The 23,489-nt window shown below is 36.5% G+C and overlaps 1 protein-coding gene across 3 annotated transcripts in view; it reads left to right on the forward strand.

The window, feature by feature from the left end:
* The first annotated feature begins 220 nt into the window (after positions 1-220).
* col1a1b (collagen, type I, alpha 1b) overlaps positions 221-23,489 on the forward strand; it is a 31,024-nt gene continuing 7,755 nt past the window's right edge. The window contains exons 1-42 of one of the 3 annotated variants that reach the window (XM_051666535.1): positions 222-428; positions 1,580-1,768; positions 2,340-2,386; positions 2,640-2,672; positions 3,429-3,524; positions 4,224-4,289; positions 4,753-4,797; positions 5,015-5,068; positions 5,279-5,332; positions 7,129-7,182; positions 7,419-7,472; positions 7,686-7,739; positions 7,856-7,900; positions 7,987-8,040; positions 9,383-9,427; positions 9,711-9,764; positions 10,097-10,195; positions 11,201-11,245; positions 11,390-11,488; positions 12,323-12,376; positions 12,480-12,587; positions 13,096-13,149; positions 14,246-14,344; positions 14,432-14,485; positions 14,773-14,871; positions 15,033-15,086; positions 15,307-15,360; positions 15,465-15,518; positions 15,610-15,663; positions 16,013-16,057; positions 17,703-17,801; positions 17,891-17,998; positions 18,190-18,297; positions 18,527-18,580; positions 20,552-20,605; positions 20,723-20,830; positions 21,398-21,451; positions 21,688-21,741; positions 21,899-22,060; positions 22,313-22,420; positions 23,086-23,193; positions 23,344-23,397. In XM_051666535.1, the coding sequence (XP_051522495.1) occupies positions 347-428; positions 1,580-1,768; positions 2,340-2,386; positions 2,640-2,672; positions 3,429-3,524; positions 4,224-4,289; positions 4,753-4,797; positions 5,015-5,068; positions 5,279-5,332; positions 7,129-7,182; positions 7,419-7,472; positions 7,686-7,739; positions 7,856-7,900; positions 7,987-8,040; positions 9,383-9,427; positions 9,711-9,764; positions 10,097-10,195; positions 11,201-11,245; positions 11,390-11,488; positions 12,323-12,376; positions 12,480-12,587; positions 13,096-13,149; positions 14,246-14,344; positions 14,432-14,485; positions 14,773-14,871; positions 15,033-15,086; positions 15,307-15,360; positions 15,465-15,518; positions 15,610-15,663; positions 16,013-16,057; positions 17,703-17,801; positions 17,891-17,998; positions 18,190-18,297; positions 18,527-18,580; positions 20,552-20,605; positions 20,723-20,830; positions 21,398-21,451; positions 21,688-21,741; positions 21,899-22,060; positions 22,313-22,420; positions 23,086-23,193; positions 23,344-23,397 (3,069 nt within the window). In that variant the 5' untranslated portion in view covers positions 222-346. Of the gene's footprint in view, positions 429-1,579; positions 1,769-2,339; positions 2,387-2,639; positions 2,673-3,428; positions 3,525-4,223; positions 4,290-4,752; positions 4,798-5,014; positions 5,069-5,278; positions 5,333-7,128; positions 7,183-7,418; positions 7,473-7,685; positions 7,740-7,855; positions 7,901-7,986; positions 8,041-9,382; positions 9,428-9,710; positions 9,765-10,096; positions 10,196-11,200; positions 11,246-11,389; positions 11,489-12,322; positions 12,377-12,479; positions 12,588-13,095; positions 13,150-14,245; positions 14,345-14,431; positions 14,486-14,772; positions 14,872-15,032; positions 15,087-15,306; positions 15,361-15,464; positions 15,519-15,609; positions 15,664-16,012; positions 16,058-17,702; positions 17,802-17,890; positions 17,999-18,189; positions 18,298-18,526; positions 18,581-20,551; positions 20,606-20,722; positions 20,831-21,397; positions 21,452-21,687; positions 21,742-21,898; positions 22,061-22,312; positions 22,421-23,085; positions 23,194-23,343; positions 23,398-23,489 lie in introns of all 3 variants that reach the window. The other 2 variants (XM_051666536.1, XM_051666537.1) reach the window with 2 other exon arrangements.

The raw sequence follows: 23,489 nt of genomic DNA on the forward strand, positions 1-23,489 counted from the left end.
AACGTGCTCCATCATGATATCCAGAACATCTACAGCACTGCTGCATGTTTCAAAATGTCCACGTTGTAATGAAGACTCAGAACAGTTTGACATGTTTTAAGGCGGCCCTTATTGTTGGCTGAAGGTAGGACTCGCTTTAACTCGAACATGTAGAAGTTATCTTGCACTCTCAGCACCTCCCCAAAACTTTGGCATATAAAAGCCAGGGTCAAACATTTGTTAAGGCAGTAGGGAGTTTCTGCTAGGGTCTGGATTGGAGTTTCACAGACCGGACCCTACGTGTATGATTGAGGACACAAACAGGATTCCCCTTGCCTCAAAGAGTCTACATGTCTAATATTTAGACATGTTCAGCTTTGTGGATATCCGGTTAGGGCTGCTGCTCTCTGCAGCTGTCCTTTTGGTGAGAGGACAAGGAGAGGATGACAGTGAGTATATGATTTTTACTGCTGCTTTTGAAAAGATGCTTGACTGAGGAAATTGGAAAATGCAAGAGGGGCAAAGTGATTTTTTCAGCTTTTTTTTTTTTTTTTGGTACTGATACCAAGTGACCTACAATCTAAAATCATTTTTGGGAATGTCCTGAGGAGGAAAACAGCTTTTTTTCTATCTTACTGCACGCGAACATACTGTATGTTCTTTCCTCATGCGCCTGTTGCTGCGCGCGTGCAGATACATGTTCGGAGCGCGCGCGTTATGTGATGTCCTCGAGCGAAGCTGCAGCGCGTCTGGATGCACTCAACGTGACATGGATGAGGGAGAAAGAAAGAGATAGCGCCTTTAAAGTCATGTATCGTCTACGATTTGCTTTTATATTTTTGTTTACAGGATAATACTGCTTATCTCTGGATTACAGTGTCTCATAATAGACTAGGGGCATCAATCATGTAATAGATACTGCTTTAGACAGTTTTTGCCTACATAACTGCTGGACTATAAGAATAGAATTACTATTTCAAATACCTGCCATGGAAAGCAAAGCAAGGCAGTTTCATTCTGTTGGGAAAACTTCTGGTTTTAATTTCTGTAGTGCAGGCATCAATTAATTGCAAATGATCGGGGCGTGACGGTATTTCTCACAAGACTTTGTCGCCACCAAGCGGCGAATTTAAATACTGCAAGAGTCTGAAAATTTGGGGGGTGGGGGGATATGAAGACCTATCCTCCAACCCCATTCTCCACCTCTTCCCATTATACCATTTTACCTTCTGCTTTTCGTAAATATTGTTTCCCCCTCAGCCAAATGTTATCCTAAATGAGCGCTGTATACTCGATTGTAATGAGTTTAGATTATCATCACTGATTGTTTTGGAAGACTGACCATAAACAACACATTACTAAAGGACAACTGTGTACATGCACTGTGCAGGACTGAAACTTTTATTGCCTTGACTGTGCTAAATCTTCAAATGCCATGTTTGCTCTCAAGATATCAAATGCCCCTGAAAGTATATGCGTTTTCCGGCCTTGAACACCATCATTTGAAACATTTGAGTGTTTTAGTCATAGACCTATATATGGTGTCATGGAAATGTGATTAAATCTGTCCTGGACTAATTCGTATTTGTTTTCCTCGCAGTCTCATACGGTAGCTGTTCGTTAGACGGTCAGTCTTACAACGACAAGGATGTATGGAAACCTGAGCCATGCCAAATCTGTGTCTGCGACAGTGGAACCATTATGTGCGACGAGGTGATCTGTGAGGATACAACCGACTGTGCCAATCCAGAGATTCCCGACGGAGAATGCTGCCCCATCTGCCCCGACGGTACACCTACCACCTTTGCCCCAGTCATAGGCACATCATGCGCTCACAGTAGCTCTGTCGGCCTCTAGTGTACAAACGCTTAACTACATGATGTGGGACATTACCGCCAGAGACCTGTGGAGGGCGCATGTGTTCAAAAATACATCACTGGATTATCTCTGACCGTTGATGGTTTTACACGGGACTAGGGGATTAAGGGTGTTTTTACTTGTAGTTTTTATTGCCTTTTGGATAATTGCACTTTTGTTAACACTTTTGTCATTAATTATTCATTAAAAACCATTTGTGGTGCATAGCAGATTAATAGTTCCTGTGCATTCAAAATGAATTCATAATCTTTGTAAATATTTGAATTCAAATCAATTAATGATCTGTGAATAATCATATCATATTTATACATGTATTAATTTATGTTATTATTTAATGTCACCATACATTTGTGAGGATGTGGAACAGTCCTCTGAGCTAAGTGTGAGCTTATAATGTATTTACATGAGTATTAGTGGCACAGCTCTAATATGTGTGTGTGTATATATACATATATATATATATATATATATATTTATTATAGATGGAGAAGAGTTCCCAGGCCCTGTGCCTCCAGCTCCTGAACCTGAGGTCAGTGGGGATTTAATCAGATAAAATAATAAAATAATGCACCTCATTTATTAGCTAACATTACATATAATTAATCTTTCCAAACATATTTATTTTTTATTTTTACTTTCATAACTAAACCTTGTCACACGATGTATATGTGAATGCACAACATGCACAAAAACATATAAAGACCTTATTGTGCTATTTACATGTACGACAAATGCTTCACCAATATGACGAGTGATAATTTTGACCAAGTTTTCATTTTTAGGTTCCTGGCTTGCCTGGACCAAAAGGTGACCCGGTGAGTAGAATTCTTGTTTCATCTTTTTGTAATCTTTTTAAAATCACACACACATGTAAGACATACCAAATTATTATAGTAGTATAATATGACCAAATAATTAATAATGTACCAGTCCAGCTGGATTAGATAAAAAAAAAAAAACAGGGGAAAAAGGCAAAGACTTTGATTTTGAAGAGTACAATGTCTGTATGAGATAGAAGTCATCAAAAAATTTGTTTAGCTAACCTACTGACCTCTACTTGTCCTACTGAGCTTTGACCTCGGATACCTTATATGTAACATTATACAATATAATGTATTGTTACATTATATTGTATAATATATGACATTATGATACTGTTTCACTATTACGCTTTTTCTTTCTGACCGTACGTCCCGCATTACATACCAACACATTTTTGTTTAAGAAACAAATCCTGATTAATCATGTCTGGATAAATTAATAAATTGTTATTCATGTATACCCTTCCATATATTAGAACTCCAAAACAGAGTAACCACACATTTGATCAAAACTGTTATGATCGAATTCAAGTCTCTTAAACTATGATCTGTCCCGGGACAGACGGGCTTGACTCAACTATGCTCAGATTCAGAGAAAACGGAGTGAGACTTTTATATTCCACATTTGGCTGGACAACAATAAAAAAAAAAAAAAAAAAATCTCAGTTTCAATGTTGCTGTTGTGCTATTATGTAGAGATATCATTATTCATATTTTATTTTTCATGGATCTTTCCTGTTTGTTTGCCAGGGTCCTCCAGGGTCTCCTGGTAATGATGGCATTCCCGGAGAGAATGGACTCCCTGGACCTCCTGGTCCTCCTGGAATTCCTGGCCTTGGTGGCGGAGTAAGAAATTTCAATTTGGTTTTGTAAAACTTTGAATCTGTAATTGTGGCGTCAGAAACTCAGTATTACTTTTCTGAGTACTTTTCTTATGTTAGCCCAGATTCAAAACATAAATCTTGCAGTGACTGCCATGTGATGTAATTCCAAAATCGCTAAATCCAATAGCTTATTTCTGTTTACTTACAAATAAATTAATAAAGGATAACTTTTTGTAACAATTTGAAATACAATAAGAAATAACATTGCTTTTTTTTTAACAAAAGTTTTAAAAGCAAATGAAACATAGATCAGATTGAATTTAGATAGGAAGTTAAGCTACATGAAGTAATGCATTATAACACACGGTAACCTCTCCACTGTAGTTCAGTACCAGCTAGATGAACAGCTCCCAGTATTCCTCCATTACTTTGCAGGACTCTAACACAGACAGGCGCTGTGTAAAAGCAAAATATTGAATCAACCTTGTTATAAGGTTTGACATAGAAAATGTGGTAAGCTAAACGTTTGCATAATAATAGAGACGATCCTTCAGTAATTTCAGCTGAGAGACACTGCAGTGTGGCTGAATGATTCATTTGTGCCAGTGTTTGTACTGTCAATTGAGAGGAACGATATTCACAGGAGCATCCACAACAAACTGAATATCGAAACAAATCTTAACCTCAGCTTAACCTGTTTCTTTCTTGTTCTCCCCTGCAGTCTTTCCTCTCCCAGATGGCTTATGGCAGTGAGAAATCCAGCGGCATGGCTGTCCCCGGATCACCAGTAAGATACAACTCTTCTTTCTGTTTCCTCTCTTCTCCTGCATGACCCACATCTCACACCCCAAATGAACAAAAAGGTCATTCGTACTGTTTTCAGTGACCCCTTATATGGTGATCAGTGATGTTTTGTATACACACAATGTAATGTGATGTGGACTGTTTATTACTTTGTAAAGAAGATGTATATAGTATGCTATAGGTATATAGAATATAAGGTGTAATATATTATATTACTGTTTGCTGTGTATGAGCCCCTTGACCGTGGTTTCAAATCGACAAAAACATATATGATTTGGCATAATGTAAATGGTAAATACTGTACTATATACTGTAAATACTATACTGTACTTTAAATCATTATATTTCTACACTGTTTTACAGTATTTTTCACTGTAGTATTTCTGTATTATTTCTGTTTCTCTTTTTACTTTCTCATTTGAACTTTTTGTTTGTCTCTCTTGTAGGGCCCCATGGGTCCCCGTGGCCCCCCAGGACCCTCAGGTTCACCTGTAAGTCTATTTCATTCATATTTTAATAGGAAAAATGCTGTTGGCTTCTTAAAACAAGTCATTAAGATACTCTTGCAAGAGTGTACTGACCCATTTTTAACTTTAAAATCTTGATTGCTGTCAGTAAAACCCAATGGCAAAACTCACGCACATGTGATATATAATCCTGCAACTCCTGTCTGATATATGACTCTCCTGTATTATTCTCTGTTCTCAGGGCCCTCAGGGATTCACTGGCCCCCCTGGCGAACCTGGTGAGCCTGGTTCTCCTGTAAGTACCATCTGCCTATTAACACAGTTTCAGGGTCAGTTTTACTATATCAAGTTTTTTTTTTTTTTTACTGAAAACATTCAAACATTTTCTTAAAATATTCAGAAACATGCTACATCATAGAGCAGTTTACATACTTGTTTTATATTTTGCAAAATATGCATATTTACAACCAACCCAGCAGTATTTTTCTGCTGTTGTTGCTAACAGGGTCCAATGGGTCCTCGCGGCACTGCTGGTCCTCCTGGAAAGAACGGAGAAGACGTGAGTTTTGTGCAGATGAATCTGAATTTCATATGAATCATATTCAACGTGGATGACTTCCAGGGTTGGGCAAAATGTGGAATTTAAAAACGGCTCCTTTTTAAATTCAGTAATTTTATTTAATTAGCCACGCCCCACAGGTTGTTGAACTGGAATTTGAATTGGAATGACAGGAAGAGGAATTTACTGAATTGCAATTCAAATTAATTCAACACAGTAACAAAACAGACTTTTAAGATTTATGCATTTCGATGTTATGACAAATTTCCATCAAACTGAATTGAGTAATCTCTAACAAAATGTACTGTAGATATGTATTATGAATTAAGCATGACGGAACTGTGTAATTAAACTTAAATACTTCACATTTATGCCTAATTTATAATAATGTAGATTATTTAAAGATTACTCAATTCAGTTTGTCATACAATTGAAAATCGACTAAACTAAAGTTTGAGAGAAGAGACAATAAGGTTCCATTCGTTAACATGAGTTAATGCTTTAGGTATCATGAACTAACAATGAGCAATATATTTTTTACAGCATTTATTTTTCTTAGTTCATGTTAGTTAATAAAAATCCAATTGTTCATTGTTAGTTCATGGTGCATTAACTAATGTTAACATATACAACTTTCGGTTTTAAAAATGTAGATGTTGAAATTAACATGAACTAAGATAAATAAATGCTGTCTAAATATTGTTCATTGTTAGTTCATGTTAACTAATGTTGTTAACTAATGTTAACAAATTGAACCTAATTTTAAAGTGTTACCGGTAATTCATACAAATAAAAGCGTATTATTAAAAACTTCACTTCCAACAGTTATGTGAATTTATTTGAATTTCGTTACGTTTTAATTCTAATACTACCTTAAAGGAATATTTGGGTTCAATACAAGTTAAGCTCAGTCGACAGCATTTGTGGCATAATGTTGATTACCACCAACATTTATTTTGACTCGTCCCTCTTTTTCTTTAAAAAAGTAAAAATGGAAGTTACAGTGAGACACTTACAATGGAAGTCAATGGGGCCAATTTTTTATAGGCAGAAATGTGAAGCTTATAATTTTATAAAAGCACTTTCATTCATTCTTTTGTTAAAACTTGTTTATTATTTGAGCTGTAAAGTTGTTATATTGTCATTTGTACAGTAATTTTAGGGTTTTAGTTTTTTTTTTTTTACTATATCGTCATGGCAACGAAGTTGTAAAATTGGTAGAATTTTACACTGAAAAGGTTAGTAAGTGACTTTATCACACGAAAATAATTTAAAACGCATATTGTTTGTCTTGTGGCTATATTTTTGAAAGAGTGAGTAATGTAGCGTTTACGGATTGGCCCCATTGACTTCCATTGTAAGTGCCTCACTGTAACCCAGATTTTTGCTTTTTTTTAAAAAAAAAAAAAGGAGGGATAAGTAAAAATTAATTTTGTGAATATCTATATTATGCCACAAATGCTGTCGATTAAGCTTAACATGTATTGAACCCCCAATATTCCTTTAAATTGAAATTGAAATTACAATTCTCCATCCTGTTTGCTACCTCAGTTCAAATTTAGCAGCTGAACTGGAATTAAAAAAGCATCTGAATTTAATTGTGAAAGGCGCACAACCCTGCGGACTTCAGTCACAGCTGAACATTTGCTTTCATACGTCTGAAACAGATGCTCAGTTAATGCATCCATCAGTATGGCACATATTCAAAAAGTACCTGCTTCAGCATGCATTCCTGTAAAATGTTTGTACCTCACGCCCTCATTCTCTTACCTTACCTCTTTCCTGCTCTTTCTCAGGGTGAAGCTGGCAAATCAGGTCGCCCCGGTGAACGTGGACCTGCTGGCCCTCAGGTGAGTTTTGCTCGCACATTGTAGCCCTCCTCACACACCGACACTGACGAATGTTCGACAACTTTTAAAGTCTCAAAAGAGAGGATAAATGGAAATGGTCCTTGCTCATTGTAATAGATGTTAGAAACTCTCATCATTTCTTAGATTTCAAATAATTCAAATGGGTGGAAAGATATGCTGCACAGCAATTAGAAAATGCCATTCATCATGATAACATTCTCTCATTTATTTTATAGGGTGCTCGTGGGTTCCCTGGAACCCCTGGACTCCCCGGCATCAAGGGACACAGAGTGAGTATGAAAGCACATAACCCCACAATTTTGTTTCAGTTTTATTTATTAGATTTTTGATTCACCATTTCATTATTTTTGTGTATGTTCTTGATTTTATGTCCTTTAAAGCACTTTGTTCTATACTGCTTGAAAGGTGCTATGAAATAAAGTTATTACTATTATTATTATTTAAGTTATCCTTTGAGTATTGTCTCTGGTCACCTTTTACAGGGTTTCCCTGGTCTAGATGGAGCTAAGGGAGATGCTGGCATTGCTGGACCTAAGGTAAGGTTTTCCTTAAATGTGTATGTTATTCAGCCATTGAGTACCTGCAGAGATGCCTTTATTCTCAAATGTGGTGTACATATTTAATGTTTATTGTGTCTCTTCTCTGCTAACAGGGAGAGGCTGGTTCCCCGGGTGAGAGTGGTACTCCTGGAGCCATGGTGAGTGAGAGATTCTGCTCTCTATGTAAAGATCTTGGAAATCTTGTTGTCATTGTTCTTACTTTTCCTCTCCATATTTCCTTCAGGGCCCTCGTGGTCTGCCTGGTGAGAGAGGCCGCCCTGGTTCCCCTGGCCCTTCTGTAAGTGCTATGTCCATGTATCACTGATAATCTTACTACGGTTATGCTTAATGACCTGAAAACATGTGGTCATGTAAACACCTTAACTGTGTTCTGTTATTGGGAAAAGGTCATAATCCATTCAAACATAAAACAATCAGCACACACAGATTTATGCACATTGCCCTGGTTAAAGGTAAACACATTTTCAAAACCAAAATATACAGTATATATATAAAAATCTAAAAGACAATAAAAAAAAATAAAAAAACAACAACGCAAGAAAAACGCATATATATAATATCAAATGTCATATAAATGTTTTTTCTTGCGGTGTTGTTTTTTTTTTTTTAGAATTGGCTGATTTTTTGATAATTATAAGCATATAACTTTGCATGTAAATACACTATATGTCTCTAAAGGGATAGTTCCCCCAAAAATTCTCTCATCATTTTTTCACCCTCATGCCATCTCAGATTTCTGCTGAACAGAAACTATGATTTTTAGAAGAACATTTCAGCTCTGTAGGTCCTCACAATGCAAGTGAATGGGTACCAGCATTTTGAAGCTCTAAAAAGCACATAAAGGCAGCATAAAAGTAATCCTTGTGACTCCAGTGGTTAAATCCATGTCTTCAGAAGTGATATGATAGGTGTGGGTTAGAAACAGATCAATATTTAAGTCCTTTATTACAAATAAATCGGTGGTTTATAGTAGGTGGCGATATGCATGAAAAATGTGAATTGCCAAAAACAAAAGGAGAATGTGAAAGTGAAAGTGGGGATTGATCGTAAAAGAGGACTTAAAAATTGATCTGTTTCTCACCCACACCTATCATATAGTTTCTGAATATATAGATTTAACCACTGGAGTCTTTTAGATTATTTTCATGCTGCCTTTATATACTTTTTGGAGCTTCAAAGTTTTAGTATCCATTCACTTGCATTGTATGGACCTACAGAGCTGAAATATTCTTCTAAAAATCATAATTGGTGTTCAGCAGAAGGAAGAAAGTCACACATATCTGGGATGGCATGAGGGTGAATAAATTATGAAAATATTCATTTTTGGGTGAACAACCCTTTTAAGTGTCCAAATACAGTACTATATGGTGCCACTGTATGTTAAAATCAGAATACACTGCAAAAAAACTAAATACTAAAAAACTTCAACCCTTAAAGTGATCACAGAGAGCACAGAGGTATATAGGCATGAAGACAAAATGCCATCTGATATAGTTTTTGACCCAAAATGGTTGGTTTGTGCACAGGCCAGATTTTCTGGCAGAGTTGATGGTCATCAGTCAGTGTCATCACCAGTTCATAAAGATGGTTGATTGTCTTTTTATTGTTGTTCCCTGCAGGGCGCTCGTGGTAATGATGGCAACACTGGCGCTGCTGGACCTCCTGTAAGTCTCTTAAGATCAATACTCTGGTAATACCGCAGTACTTTATTGATAATTAAAAAATACATTGATAATGCAAGTATCTATAGCCAAATATCTTGAATAATCTTTAGTTAGCCTAAATACAATTTAACGTTACAGTAAGTAAGTGCATTTAAGCAGTTTATTTGGTGCTTGGCAGCTAATTGGTTTGATTATAATCAGATAAATTTGAGACTCGTTAGTTATTTTTGTGTACACAGTATATAACCAAATAACCACTCTTAATATTTTCCTGCAATATTAGGGACCCACTGGCCCTGCTGGTCCTCCTGGATTCCCTGGTGGTGCTGGTGCTAAGGTAGATCTGTCCCCAAACACTTACTGTGACCCCACACAAACAAGCCCTGACCACAGAGAACAAATGTGTTAATAGCAATGTATTGGGACACCCGTCAACAGTTGCAATATTCATAAAAGTAAAGCAAACTCAAACTGTAAAACTATTGAACATATTATAACTACTTCCTCAAACTGTGCAGACAACAATTAATTGATTGTTTTATGACCCTGTCCTTGAGCGGACAAATTTACCACCATGCAGGCCTACCCATACATAAACACAGATGAATATATACTTACTGTAAATAAATAGGCACACAAAGTCACTCACTGTCTGTTTATCTTCTGTAGGGAGAGACCGGCCCTGCTGGCGGCCGCGGTTCAGAGGGACCTCAAGGAGCCCGTGGTGAGCCTGGAAACCCTGGACCTGCTGGTGCCGCTGGCCCTGCTGTAAGTATTTACACATTGTAAAAATCAATAACACAATAAAACACCGTTTGAAATCACATACCCGTTTATTTGGTAGAAAGAGTTCAGATGAACTAGTTTTGCTTTTCCTGAAGGAAATATCTTAGATTGCATGGTAGCAAAATAAAAGTGTTATATATTTGGTAAAATGATAGTTAAATAGTTACTAAGACTGAAAATATCAACAAAGCAAAATCTGAATGGAGATTTTACAATAAGCTGTTAGAGCTGAATTAATTGCAAAAATTGGAAAATAAAAGAAGACAAATATCAGTTTAGCCTCTCCTTACAAGAGAGACTATATTATTCTATTTTATTCTATTCTATTCTATTACATCATGTTACGTTATGTTACATTACAGTGCATTACATTACTTTATATTATATTATATTATATTACACTGTATTATATTACACTGTATTATATTATATTATATTATATTATATTACACTGTATTATATTATATTATATTACACTGTATTATATTATATTATATTATATTACACTGTATTATATTTTATTATATTACACTGTATTATATTATATTATATTACACTTTTATTATATTATATTATATTACACTTTTATTATACTTATATTATATTATATTACACTGTATTATATTATATTATATTATATTACACTGTATTATATTATATTATATTACACTGTATTATATTATATTATATTACACTGTATTATATTATATTATATTATATTACACTGTATTATATTATATTATATTATACTTTATTATATTATATTATATTATATTGCATTATATTATATTATAGTTTACTGCCCTACAAAGTAAAAAATCAGTAACTATGCCCACACTGAAACTGAGGTAAATGTCTTTTAAGTTTTTTTATCGTCTAGCCAAATGTTGATTATAAAATAGCCTCACTCTGTTTTCTCTGAATCTGATTTTGGTAATAACTCAATTTTGGCGATTTAGTGATGTGAGCACTTGTGTCACTCCATAGGGTGCTCCTGGATCTGATGGTGCCCCTGGTGGCAAAGGTTCTCCTGTAAGTATGATTTTTTTAATACAGCTATTAATTACTGTATTGTCCTTCTTATTTTCGTGTATCTCTTTTTATGGTTTTGCCCCCTGTATGTCAAAATGGGACAGTTTTAATTACTGTGGACAAAAACACATTGACGTTTTGCAGGGTGCTGCCGGTATTGCTGGTGCTCCTGGTTTCCCTGGTTCCCGTGGACCAGCTGGACCCCCTGGCCCTGGTGGTGCTCCTGGCCCGAAGGGTAACAACGTATGTATACTTCCCATTGTATTCTGTATTTCTGTACTTTTAGCATGTGTCATTTTTGCACCATTTAGCACTTCAGATAGCTCTTGTATTGGACTGATTGACATAAACAAACAAAGTAATGTTTTGCAAGCGCCACAGAGCCACAGTTTTATCAACCTGCGGATGGCTTACTTATAGTTGACTCTGCATATTAAACTGGGATAGGAGAAAGTATTTCACATTGAATAAGGAAGTGTCTGAAGAATGAGAAAAAATGTGGTGAGCTTAGATAGCTTTATGCACTACTGGTCAAACGTTTTGAAACACTTGACTGAAATGTTTCACATGATCTTAAAAATCTTTTGATCTGAAGGCGTATGCTTAAATGTTTGAAATGAGTTTTGTACACAAAAATATAATTGTGCCACCATATTCATTTATTTCATTATAAAACTAAATTTAATTTAAAATAAAAAAGTTTTTGAAATTGATGTCTTGAACCAAATAATAAAGAAAAGCAGCCAATAAGTGCCCAACATAGATAGGAACTCCTTCAATACTGTTTAAAAAGCATCCCAGGGTGATACCTCAAGAAGTTGGTTGAGAAAATGTCAGGAGTACATGTCTGCAAATTCTAGGCAAAGGGTGACTACTTTGAAGATGTTAAAATATAACACAGTTTTGATTTATTTTGGATTTTGTTTAGTCACAACATAATTCCCATAGTTCCATTTATGTTATTCCAAAGTTTTGATGACTTTACTATTATTCTAAAATGTGAAAAAAATTATAATATAGAATGAGTAAGTGTTTCAAAACTTTTGACCGGTAGTGTATCTTATGCTCCTATTCCAGGGTGATCCTGGTCTCCAAGGCCCTAGGGGAGAAGCTGGTCCTAAGGGAGAGCCTGTAAGTATATTTCAAATATATTTGCTTTGAAACAAATATAATTTCATTATATATTCAAGGCATCTCTGCTGTTATATTTAACACTTGCTATTCTCTTTCGTAGGGCCCAGCTGGACCTCAAGGTCTTGCTGGACCTGCTGGTGAGGAGGGAAAGAGAGGAGCTCGTGGTGAGCCTGGTGGTGCTGGACCTGTTGGACCTCCTGGAGCTCGTGTAGGTTAAAACTTGATCGAATTAGAGTAAACTTGAACATGAAAAAGTAATCTGTTCTCTTTCTTTTTATGAAAAATATATTTCACCCAAAATTAAAATGATGTCATCATTTACTCACCCTAGTGTTGTTCCAAACCTGCATGACTTTCTCTCTTTCCTTGGAACACAAAAGGAGATGTTAGGCAGAAAGACAACCTCAGTCACCATTCACTTTCATTGTATGGAAAATTGATGCAATAAAAGTGAATGGTGACTGAAGCTGTCAGTCCCAAACATTCTGCCTACTGTAACGTCTCCTTTTGTGTTTTACGGAAGAAAGAAAGTCATACAGGTTTGGAACAACACATGGGTGTGTAAATGATGACAGAATTGTTATTTTTGTATGAAATATCTCTCTGAAGTTTACACAACTTTTTCATTGTATATCCTGAGCAATGATTTGAGCAACTTTTTGTTTTATGTTTAGTTTTGTGTTTAGTTTTCACATTTTCTCTTTATCTTTCAAAAGGGGGCACCTGGCAATCGCGGTCTTCCTGGTTCTGATGGAGCACCTGGTCCCTTGGTAAGTCACTATTTTTTATTAAGTGCTGTGAACACAAATCAGACTAAGGCTATACACGTGCAATATATTTTAAGTTCACCCTAGTTGTGCACTGTAAAAATGTTTTTTCAGGTAACCAAAAAAATTGACTTCTGGTGGTAACATGCAACTTCAATGACTAAGTTCAGGTATGAAACTCTGAATGGCGCAAGCTGATAGGTTCTTTGAACTTGTTGTCTGTTAGTCAATCAGCTCGCTCACATGTGATATGTCAAGCTGATCGGCTCACATGGCGTAAGCTGATAGATCCTTTGACGTGTAATCAGGTAGCTGAATCAAAAAATAAGAAATAAGTTTGGAAGTAAGCCGGTTTCACTGCAGTGCACTGCAAGAGTTTTTCTCTGAAACCCTCCACCTCCCCAGCTCCACAAGACTAGATCTGCTACATGGGGATTCTATTTATGTCTTATTGTGCAGTAGCATGTCATACATGCTTGATGCAGCATGTCTTGTGTTTTTCTAACCACATGCTTAACTCAGTATGTCTATATTTTCTAGCAGTAGCAAGTCTCTGTACTAGCTCTGCAGCAGCAGCAGTGTAGCAGATCTAGTCCGCAAAGATCAATAACCTATCAATATGTCATACCCACATTAACATGCTAAATCTTTCAGAGAGTTGTCATGACTGAACTGTAAGTCAAAAATATTATTTTAATTGACTGAATCAATCTGACTGCATAGGCTATATCACCAAAAGTCATTTTTTAGGGTGGAAAAAATAAACCTTACATTAAGAAAACCCTTAGTTCTAATTGTAAGTGTATTGTTACAAAGGGTTTTCTTAAATTAAGGGATACAGTGTTGATAAAATTATAACAATAAATCAAAATGCACATCTATATTGATGTCACCTATTGGACTACTGACTGATCTGGGTGTTTTAGAAGCGTTTATGCATTTAAATGTTAGGACATCAGTGTTAGTTCGCTCTCACAGTAACACCTCTTCCAGTAATACACTTCTTTGAGAAGGAGCTGCCCAGGGTCCTGTAGGAATTTCAGTAGCTGTGAAAGTAAATACAACCATTATAATTGTCATTTCACTTAACACATTTCAGGGTTCCAATGGTGAGCGTGGAGCCAATGGACCAATGGGAGCTCAAGGAGCTACTGGAGAGGCTGGCCGCCCAGGAGAGCCAGGTTTGCCTGGATCAAGGGTGAGATATAGGTCCCAATCTATGGTTTGTATATTAATTATTAGTCAGTGTTTTTGCCTCACCTAATCTTTGGCGCCTTTCTTCTAGGGTGTGACTGGTGCCCCTGGAAGCCCTGGCCCTGATGGCAAAGCTGGACCTGCTGTAAGCTGAATGAATATAATTTTTTTTTTATAATTCACTGCCTTGTTTGAATGTATATGGAACATAAGACTCATATGAGATACTAAATCTATAATGCACAATCATATACATGAACGTAACACACTAAAGTTTAGAAATGGTCATACAGACAGCATGACTCTACTACAAACCACAACACTAGTAGTATATTCTCTTATTACTGTGGTTTGATTACATTACATACATTTGTGTTTTACAAAGTACAGATGATCAATGGGTCTATATGGCTTCTTCTCTTTAACCTGTAGGGCGCACCTGGACAAGATGGCCGCCCTGGACCCGCAGGACCTGCTGGATCTCGTGGGCCACCTGGTGTGATGGGATTCCCTGGTCCCAAGGGAACTGATGTAAGTTTCTCTGTCAAGAGTGCATATTTACTATTGATTTAGTAATAGTTCAACCATTTGGATTGGAAAATGTTGTCAGATTTTTTAAATTCTGTTAAAACAATTAACAGATTCCTTTTAAATGCATTGATATATTTGTTTTATTTTCTGTTTCCTCTCAGGGTGAGGCTGGTAAGCCCGGTGATAGAGGTGTTGCTGGTCCCCCTGGTGCCTTGGTACGTACTGAATAACACAGTTTTGAAGCTGTTTCTGAGTTTATGTCTTGAATTATAGGACCAAAAGCAAATTTTTTTTTTTTTTTTTTTTTTTTTTACTCTGAGCTGTTACCTTGATCAATCCATAGAAAGGAGGTAACCTCCAGACCATTGCTTGTATAATGTCTCAGCAGATGCATTATTATATTAAGCACTGCAACTTTTCTGTCTATTCATATAGGGTGCTCCTGGCAAAGATGGTGATATTGGTGCTCCTGGTGCCCCAGGACCTGCTGTATGTGTCTTTGAGTCTCTTTAAGTTGCTATAATAAAAAATCTGTTTCTGCCAATCACAATGTGAATTGTTTCTCTGATCATTTCTGGTCTGTTGTCTCACAGGGACCCACTGGAGAGAAGGGAGAACAGGGATCCGCTGGTTCCCCTGGATTCCAGGTACGGGTTTTCACCTACACACATACTTAAATGCCCTTTTTTCTAAATTGTATTCACTTTTATTAATTTTTTCACATTCCTCTACTTCCAGGGTCTTCCAGGTGCACAGGGTGCCACTGGTGAGAGTGGCAAACCTGGTGATCAGGTATGTGCATTCAGTTAAATAATCTATGAATATCAATGTAAGGTGTGTCAGGCATGTCTGCCCATTCCATATTTGATGTTTTTTGTCAAATATGATACTTGGTTAACAGTGTCTGCCAAATGCATACTGTAAATGTAAATCTAAGTTACAGTAATCAAAATGTGTTTACAGTATGACATAAAGTATGTTACTCCCTAACAAATAGAGAGACACATATAAGACTTTATTGTATCAAACTACCTTTACTTTACCCTCACTAAATGACCCATACTTCTTAAAAATCACATCAGTGTATTGTTGCTCTTCATCTTGTTGTTCAATGTTATTTATGATATTCACTGTTCAACAGGGTGCTCCTGGCGAGGTTGGTCCTTCTGGTCCTTCTGGCCCAAGAGTGAGTATCTCCTGCTTTACAAACAAGGCCCACAGAAATATTGCAACATCTCAAAACAATCTTTAAAACTCACCCAAGATCAATTGTTTTTATTGATATCCACCTTATTATCAGCAATAATACTATTGTGATTGCACTGCAAAAAAAATTATATCTTAATCAGTATCTGCATATTGTTTTTATTTTTGTTTAGAAAAATATATAAGCACTTGAGGAGCAAAATTTCCATAAAGTATAACTAAGACTTGTTTTCGGAGAATGTATCTTGAATATCTTATTTAGGTAAAAACTTTTTGGAGTGATTATCCAACTTAAATATGATTTTTATTTTAGACATGTGAGAAATGTATGGTTAGGTGAGCATCAAGATCAGGAGCAAGATATTTTTATACTGTAAATGGGTTCAGGTTTCTAAGCTAAAATACATTTAATTTCATAGCAGTAAAGAAATGTTCTCTGTGCGTTAGTACACAAGTCAAAACTCTTTTTTCCTTTGAATTTAACTCAATTTAAAATGTAGGTGGAGCATGGCAATAGCATCACCAAATGAGTTCAATTCCCATGAAACACATATACTGATAAATAGTACGAATCTGCCTTACATTTTTCCAAAACAGTCAAAACTACTAAAAATTTGTTTTTCCAACCAATTTAAATACACTCAAAAAAATCATCAAGTCATTACCCTTGCTTAATTGAATTTTAAAACGTTTTCAGAAGCAATTTAATTTCATATAAACAAAAAATTCATTCAATAACATAATTATGTTGGATTAGGTCAAATCAATGTACTATAGAAGTTTTAACTCAACTTTATTAGGTTTGTAAAACTAAATTTACTAATGTTTAATTTAATAAATGTTCTTATGTTGGTCCAACTTCATATATTTTATTAAGCATTAGTATATGCCAGGTGAGCAAGTGTAATGACAGTGAAACTGTTGCTATGTCAATTTGATAGCAAATGCTTATAGCGCTAAGCAACACTCGAATCAAACATCACTTTAGAGTGAACGTCTGTCCTCAACTTAAGCACAAGTGCCAATCTTTACCACAATGGTAACCCCCAAAACTCCAACCTAACTGACACTCTCTTTATATACAAATATAACTGAGTATTAAACTTTAACAAATCTCTTCCTATTCTCAACTAGCTCAAAAATGCATAAAATAACACTTAATTTAAACATTTGTTCACCCCATCCAGTCCCATTCAAAGCATGCTTGCAAATGGAAATTACCTTCCTACTTTCATCAATGCTACAAAAAGTATTCATGTAGTCCCAACTCAAATTGATTGAGTAAACTTCAAATTTACAAATGTAATTGGATAGAATGCAATGAAATCAAGTTGTGACTGTTCTAGAATTGTGTTGCTTTAGTTCATTTTAATTAAGTAAACTGAACAACCTGCAAAAATCATATTTTTGAGTATATCTGTTATTTTGAAATGTGGAAATCTTGTACTTGTTTTAATCTTACCAAGTGTATTTTGTCTTGAACCATTGGAAGATTAGGATAAGAAATAATATAGTGGCTTTTCCCCTTTTTGCTTACCTCACTGCTATGGTAAACAGTTTTTGTTTGGCAGTTGAGATGAGAGACTACAAAATGAGAATCCTAAAATCCTGAATGTCTTGCACAGGGTGACAGAGGTTTCCCTGGTGAACGTGGTGGACCTGGACCTGCCGGTCCTACTGGTCCTCGTGGAGCCCCTGGTTCTCCTGGTAATGATGGTGCTAAGGTAAGACTCCTAGTTCATTAGCATAATTACAACAAATAGTTATGTTTGATAAAGATCTGTAAATATACTGTACATGTTTATGTGTATAGGGAGAGCCTGGTGCTGCTGGAGCTCCTGGTGGTGTTGGTCCTTCTGGATTGCAGGGAATGCCCGGAGAGCGGGGTGCTGGTGGCATGCCTGGAGCAAGAGGAGACAGAGTGAGTTATTTTTCTTCTTTATAACAAGCCATCAGATCTCACATTTAAAGAGTTTTACTGTTAAATTGTATAATTGACTGTTGTCCCAGGCAACCAATTTCCTACATTCACAGCTAGTTTCATGTCTTTCAATGTTTTAATTCTTGGCAAGCATAGTGACTTCACAATTATGTTCCTATGTTCATCTTTAGGGAGACGCTGGACCCAAGGGCCCTGATGGAGCTCCTGGCAAGGATGGCCTGCGTGGTATGACCGGCCCTACTGGACCTGCTGGACCCAGTGGTGCTCCTGGTGAGAAGGTAAAGACACTTAAGAAGCATTTACTTAATTAACATATCAAACAAAAAATATAGATTCTCATCTTAAAAACATGATTCAAGATAATATTTTGAGACCCACATCATTGTCCTATTGTCATACTTAGAAATAAACATTTAGCACTTACAGAAGTAATTTTTGTTTAACCCTAACCATAACCCTAACCCTGGTCACTACAGTAATTATAATAAATCATGATTTGTGTTTTAGGGAGAGCCTGGTGGTGCTGGCCCTCCAGGACTGACTGGTTCTCGTGGTTCCCCTGTAAGTACTCAGCATGCTTTCCAAAACACAACCCAAACCAGCAGAGAACCGATTCAGACCCTTTAAATAAAATCTTTGATCTCTTTTTGATATATCACAAACAATAAATTCTAACAAATTAGCAAATCTGGTAGTACCAATGTAGCACAAAGCAACTGAATACAACCAATATTCATCGTTCAGCAATTCATAGCACAAAATTCATCACTGAGAAAATCAGTGTTGTAATGGTGCTTGCCATCACTGTAACAGCATGTAAAACAATTCACCATTTCATTTTTGCCATCAAAGAGCAAGTTCATTCGCTATCTATGATCTAGCATGAGAAATCTGGACCCACTTTATATGAGTTGTCTTTTACTACAATGTACTTTTTATGTACATACATGTTGTTCCATTGTACTTACATTTTAAGTACCTGCATTTAATAACATCTGTAGTTACACTGTTAACCTTACCCCTAACCCTAAACCTAGCCATACCCCAACCCCAACCTTTACCCTAAACCATAACCCCTAACCCTAAACCTAACCCTACCCCTATCCTGTCCCTAAACTATAAGCCCTAACCAGAGGCACAACTCTACATTTGTTGGGGGTATGCAACATCAATGTTGGCGCCCCCACCCCACCAAATACACACACTCACACACACACACACACAGACACACTACAACACAGAAAAAAAGCCAAAAACCCATAGGCAAATTACATGGCCTTTGGAGCCCTTTTAACTTATATTAAATAGTCATGTGAAGGTGACAAAAAATGTGATTCCTAGAACAGAACTATTAATAACTCAACACTTTTAAAAACTGCTTCAAAATGTAACAAATTGTACAGTTCAGAACACAATAAAAAAAGTTACAACTTTATGTGATGCTAATTATTTAAAATACTTTTATAATGAGGATATAATGTATAATTTTTATATGAACAGTCATGTATATAGCAAAGAAACCATTTAGTTATAAAAACTAATTATTGATTTAATTTGATCTGCTTCATTATTTTCCATCCAAACTGAAAAAGAAAGAAAATAAAGAAGATGCTTATTTTTTCAACATGATTGATTCTGAAGCAAGCCTCTCCATCATACATTTCTCTGCCCAATTTTTTTAATTTAGTCAATAATTGATCCAGGTGTTTTTTAATAATTCTTGAGGTAATTTACTCACACCACATCCAATGGTTTCTCACGTCGTGTTTCACAGCGTGTCACCAACAGGCGAGGTATCAAAGCACAGCAACATTAGTTATGGTTAGTAAGAGGAGCCCCCCCACCACATGTGGCGCACATACGCGTGGCATATGTTGCATACCCCATTTTTGCACCCCTGCCCTAAACCTAAACTTGCAAACTCTTATCCTAAACCGCACCCCTAACCTTAAACCTAACCCTATCCCAACCCTTACCCTAACCTTTAACCTTAACCCTACTCCTTAACCTACCGGTATCTCATCCTCAGCAGCATCAAATTTGAATCTTGTTAGAATTTTGCAGAACAACATATAGTTAAAAAATAAATACATTGTACTGTATGTATTTTAATGTTAGTATATAGTAAAGACACCTAATATAAAGTGGGACCAGAAATCTTCTAAGAAATCCTACATTCTTACAGAACAGTTGCAAAATCATATTCCAACATTTATGATTAAATAGGAATAGCACCAGAATCAGAATCACTTATACATTTTATGCATTATACACCTAACAATAAGACTAAATTTGTTACATTAGTAACTAGATTAGTTGAACATAAACTAACAATGAAAAATATTTTACAGCATTATTAATCTTAAATAATGTTCATTTCAACATATACAAATACATTTTTTAGATTAAAAGTTGTATACATTAACTGTAATGCACTATGAAGCAACATGAACTAACAATGAACAATTTCACATTTATAAACTATTGAAATATTAAGACAGATTATACATTTGAGGTTTATTATCTTCTCAGGGTGAACGTGGAGAGGTTGGTGCCCCTGGACCTGCTGGATTCGCTGGACCTCCTGTGAGTAGAACAATCTCATGTCTCATCACCTCAACTATACAAACCATTCTTTGTCACTTAATTCTCACTATAAGGTGTATAAACTACCAGAGCTCAATTGATCTATTCTCAATGCAGGGTGCCAATGGTCAGCCTGGCTCTAAGGGAGAGACTGGTGACACCGGACCCAAGGGTGATGCTGGAGCTCCAGGACCTGCTGGACCCGTCGGAGGTGCTGGCCCACAGGTGCTGCATTCATAAGCCCTCAGTGACTTTAGATAAATATATGGACTTTCCATATTTAAAAAGTTTAACTCCAGTCAATTCTAAACCCTGGATTTACGCAATCCTGGGTGATATAGTTTTATTAATTAATTACTTTACCCCAGGTTTATAATTAATCCTGGCTATACACATTTCGAGATTTCTGCCTTTACATGCGTTAATCTTAGATTGCGTTCTTATTTGCATATTGCTGTTCATTTTCTGATTGGTTGTCTGTCGCTAAAAAACTGGCTTTTACATTCGAATACCACATAGTTTCACATGGTATACCTTTGGCACTGCAGTTCAGGTTTAAAGTGGTTAAAAAGGTTTAAAGTGGCCTTGACCCATGGTTAAAAATGATGTTAACCTAGGATTTAGCCTAGTGTGAAAAGTGACTTTTGGAAATTAGGAAACATGGTTGTTATTGAATGTTGTCGGCAGCATGAATGGAGATACTCTCAGCTCCTAGCTCCATTTGTCCTTATGTATTCTGCTATAATTAAGTAGATTAGTGTTCTTTAACCACTATCTGTCTCTCTTTAACAGGGACCTGCTGGTGCTACTGGACCTAAGGGTGCTCGTGGTGGTGCTGGACCTCCTGTAAGAATCATTTCTATGAAGTTTTTTTGCAAAAAATTAATGATATTTTTTATACTTACAGGGGCGTAGGAATTATTGAAACATGTATATGTGTGGGGAGGGCACATTATAAATCTTATCAGCCTCTATTGACAAGTATGACAGTTTAAAACGCCTAGTTCCCATGGATGCTCTCATATGAGATATCATTTGTAAGTTTGAAGGCCAAGTTTCACACTGTCTTTGTTTTTGTATAGGGTGCCACTGGTTTCCCTGGTGCTGCTGGCAGAGTTGGACCTCCAGGTCCTTCTGTAAGTATTCTTCAAAACAATTGCTGAACGAATGCCAAACAAATATTGACTTTAAATACAGCTTCTCTTTGTGGTAATCTTTTTGCCTGTTCAAGAGTTTGGCCTCAAAACATGTAGCTTCATTGCATATCTTCTCTTACTCCCTCAACCATCTCAGGGTGCTTCTGGACCACCTGGCCCAACTGGTCCTGCTGGTAAAGAAGGACAAAGAGGTGCCCGTGGTGATAAGGGACCTGCTGGTCGCCCTGGAGAGGCTGGTGCTGCTGGACCCCCAGGACCAGCTGGAGAGAAGGGTAGCGTTGGTCCTGATGGCCCTGCTGTAAGTTCATAATTCATAAAGCATAAATTTTTGTGTGTGTGCAAATGTTTTGTGAACAATTTGAGAAATTATTGTATGCTCATATTTAGGACATTATATGCACGTCTTTATAAATGAGGCCCTTGGTTTTTATACGGGCCTTTGAAGTTCCAGCACATATGTGCTGCTTTGAAACTGTGGAAGATTAAATTGTCTGGAATTGTCTGTTGAGTTGAAGGTAAATTTCAGTTCACTCTGTTGTCTGGTCTTTAGGGTCCTGCTGGTTCTCCTGGTCCCCCTGGAGTTATTGGATCCCGTGGTATGGTTGGTCTTTCTGGACAGAGAGGAGAGAGAGGTTTCCCTGGACTCCCTGGACCTTCTGTAAGTGCTTCAATGAAAGCTTTTATTTATATTAGCTTTTTTCATAACATTAACATGTTAAAGTCAACATGAAATTTTGAAAATGGACCCAATTTACTTTCTTAATACACATTCCTTTTATTATAGTGTGCAGTTTATTCAAAATAAAACAAAATATTTGTCTTCGACTTGCCTTTTCTGTTTACATCACCATGCCCACTTACTTTTCAACCACTCCTCTCCAACCACTTGGCTCCATTCATGGAACACCCACTTTTCAAAAACGAATCAATTCCCATTGGATAAAGTCAAGTTCTACCCTACCTTTTTTTCCGGAAGTAAAATGGGATGCCAACAGCATTTCATGTTGACTTTAAAAATGAAAACCTTCTCACCCTCATGTTTTTTCAAACCCACATGGATTTCTTTCTTCCATGGAACACAAAAGCAGATGTTTAGGCAGACTGTTTGGAACTGATATCCTCAGTCACCATTCACTTTCACTGTATACAAAAAAATTATGCAATGAAAACGAATGGTGACTGAAGCTAAAATTCTGCGAAACATCTCCCAGAATGAATCATAGGGGTCAAAGAAAGTAAATTTTTGGGTGAACTATTCCTATCCCTAAAATAAACTCAATATTTTGGTTGCCAGTCTTAATAATACCCATTAATCTACTTAAGGGAGAGCCAGGAAAGCAGGGACCCTCTGGCCCTGTTGGTGAGCGTGGACCTCCTGGACCTATGGGCCCCCCTGGACTGAGTGGAGCTCCTGGTGAAGCTGGGCGTGAGGTGAGAAATATTTATTGTCGTGAACCATTGATATTAAGGCTTAATATTGTTTAACCAGATATGTCAGGTCAAACAATATAGTGGTTACATACTATCATTATGATGAATTCTCATTCAAAATGTCACTGTGACCTTCATCTCTCTCTGCAGGGTAACACTGGACACGATGGTGCACCTGGTCGTGATGGTCCACCTGGACCCAAGGTGAGTTCATTCAAAACCGTATTGTTAGCTAAGCCTCCTGCCTTTGGCATTTAATTAAATTTTTCTTTATGATGGCAACATTATTGAAAATG

Source organism: Myxocyprinus asiaticus, chromosome 32, assembly GCF_019703515.2.
Source record: "Myxocyprinus asiaticus isolate MX2 ecotype Aquarium Trade chromosome 32, UBuf_Myxa_2, whole genome shotgun sequence".
Classification (NCBI taxonomy): domain Eukaryota; kingdom Metazoa; phylum Chordata; class Actinopteri; order Cypriniformes; family Catostomidae; genus Myxocyprinus; species Myxocyprinus asiaticus.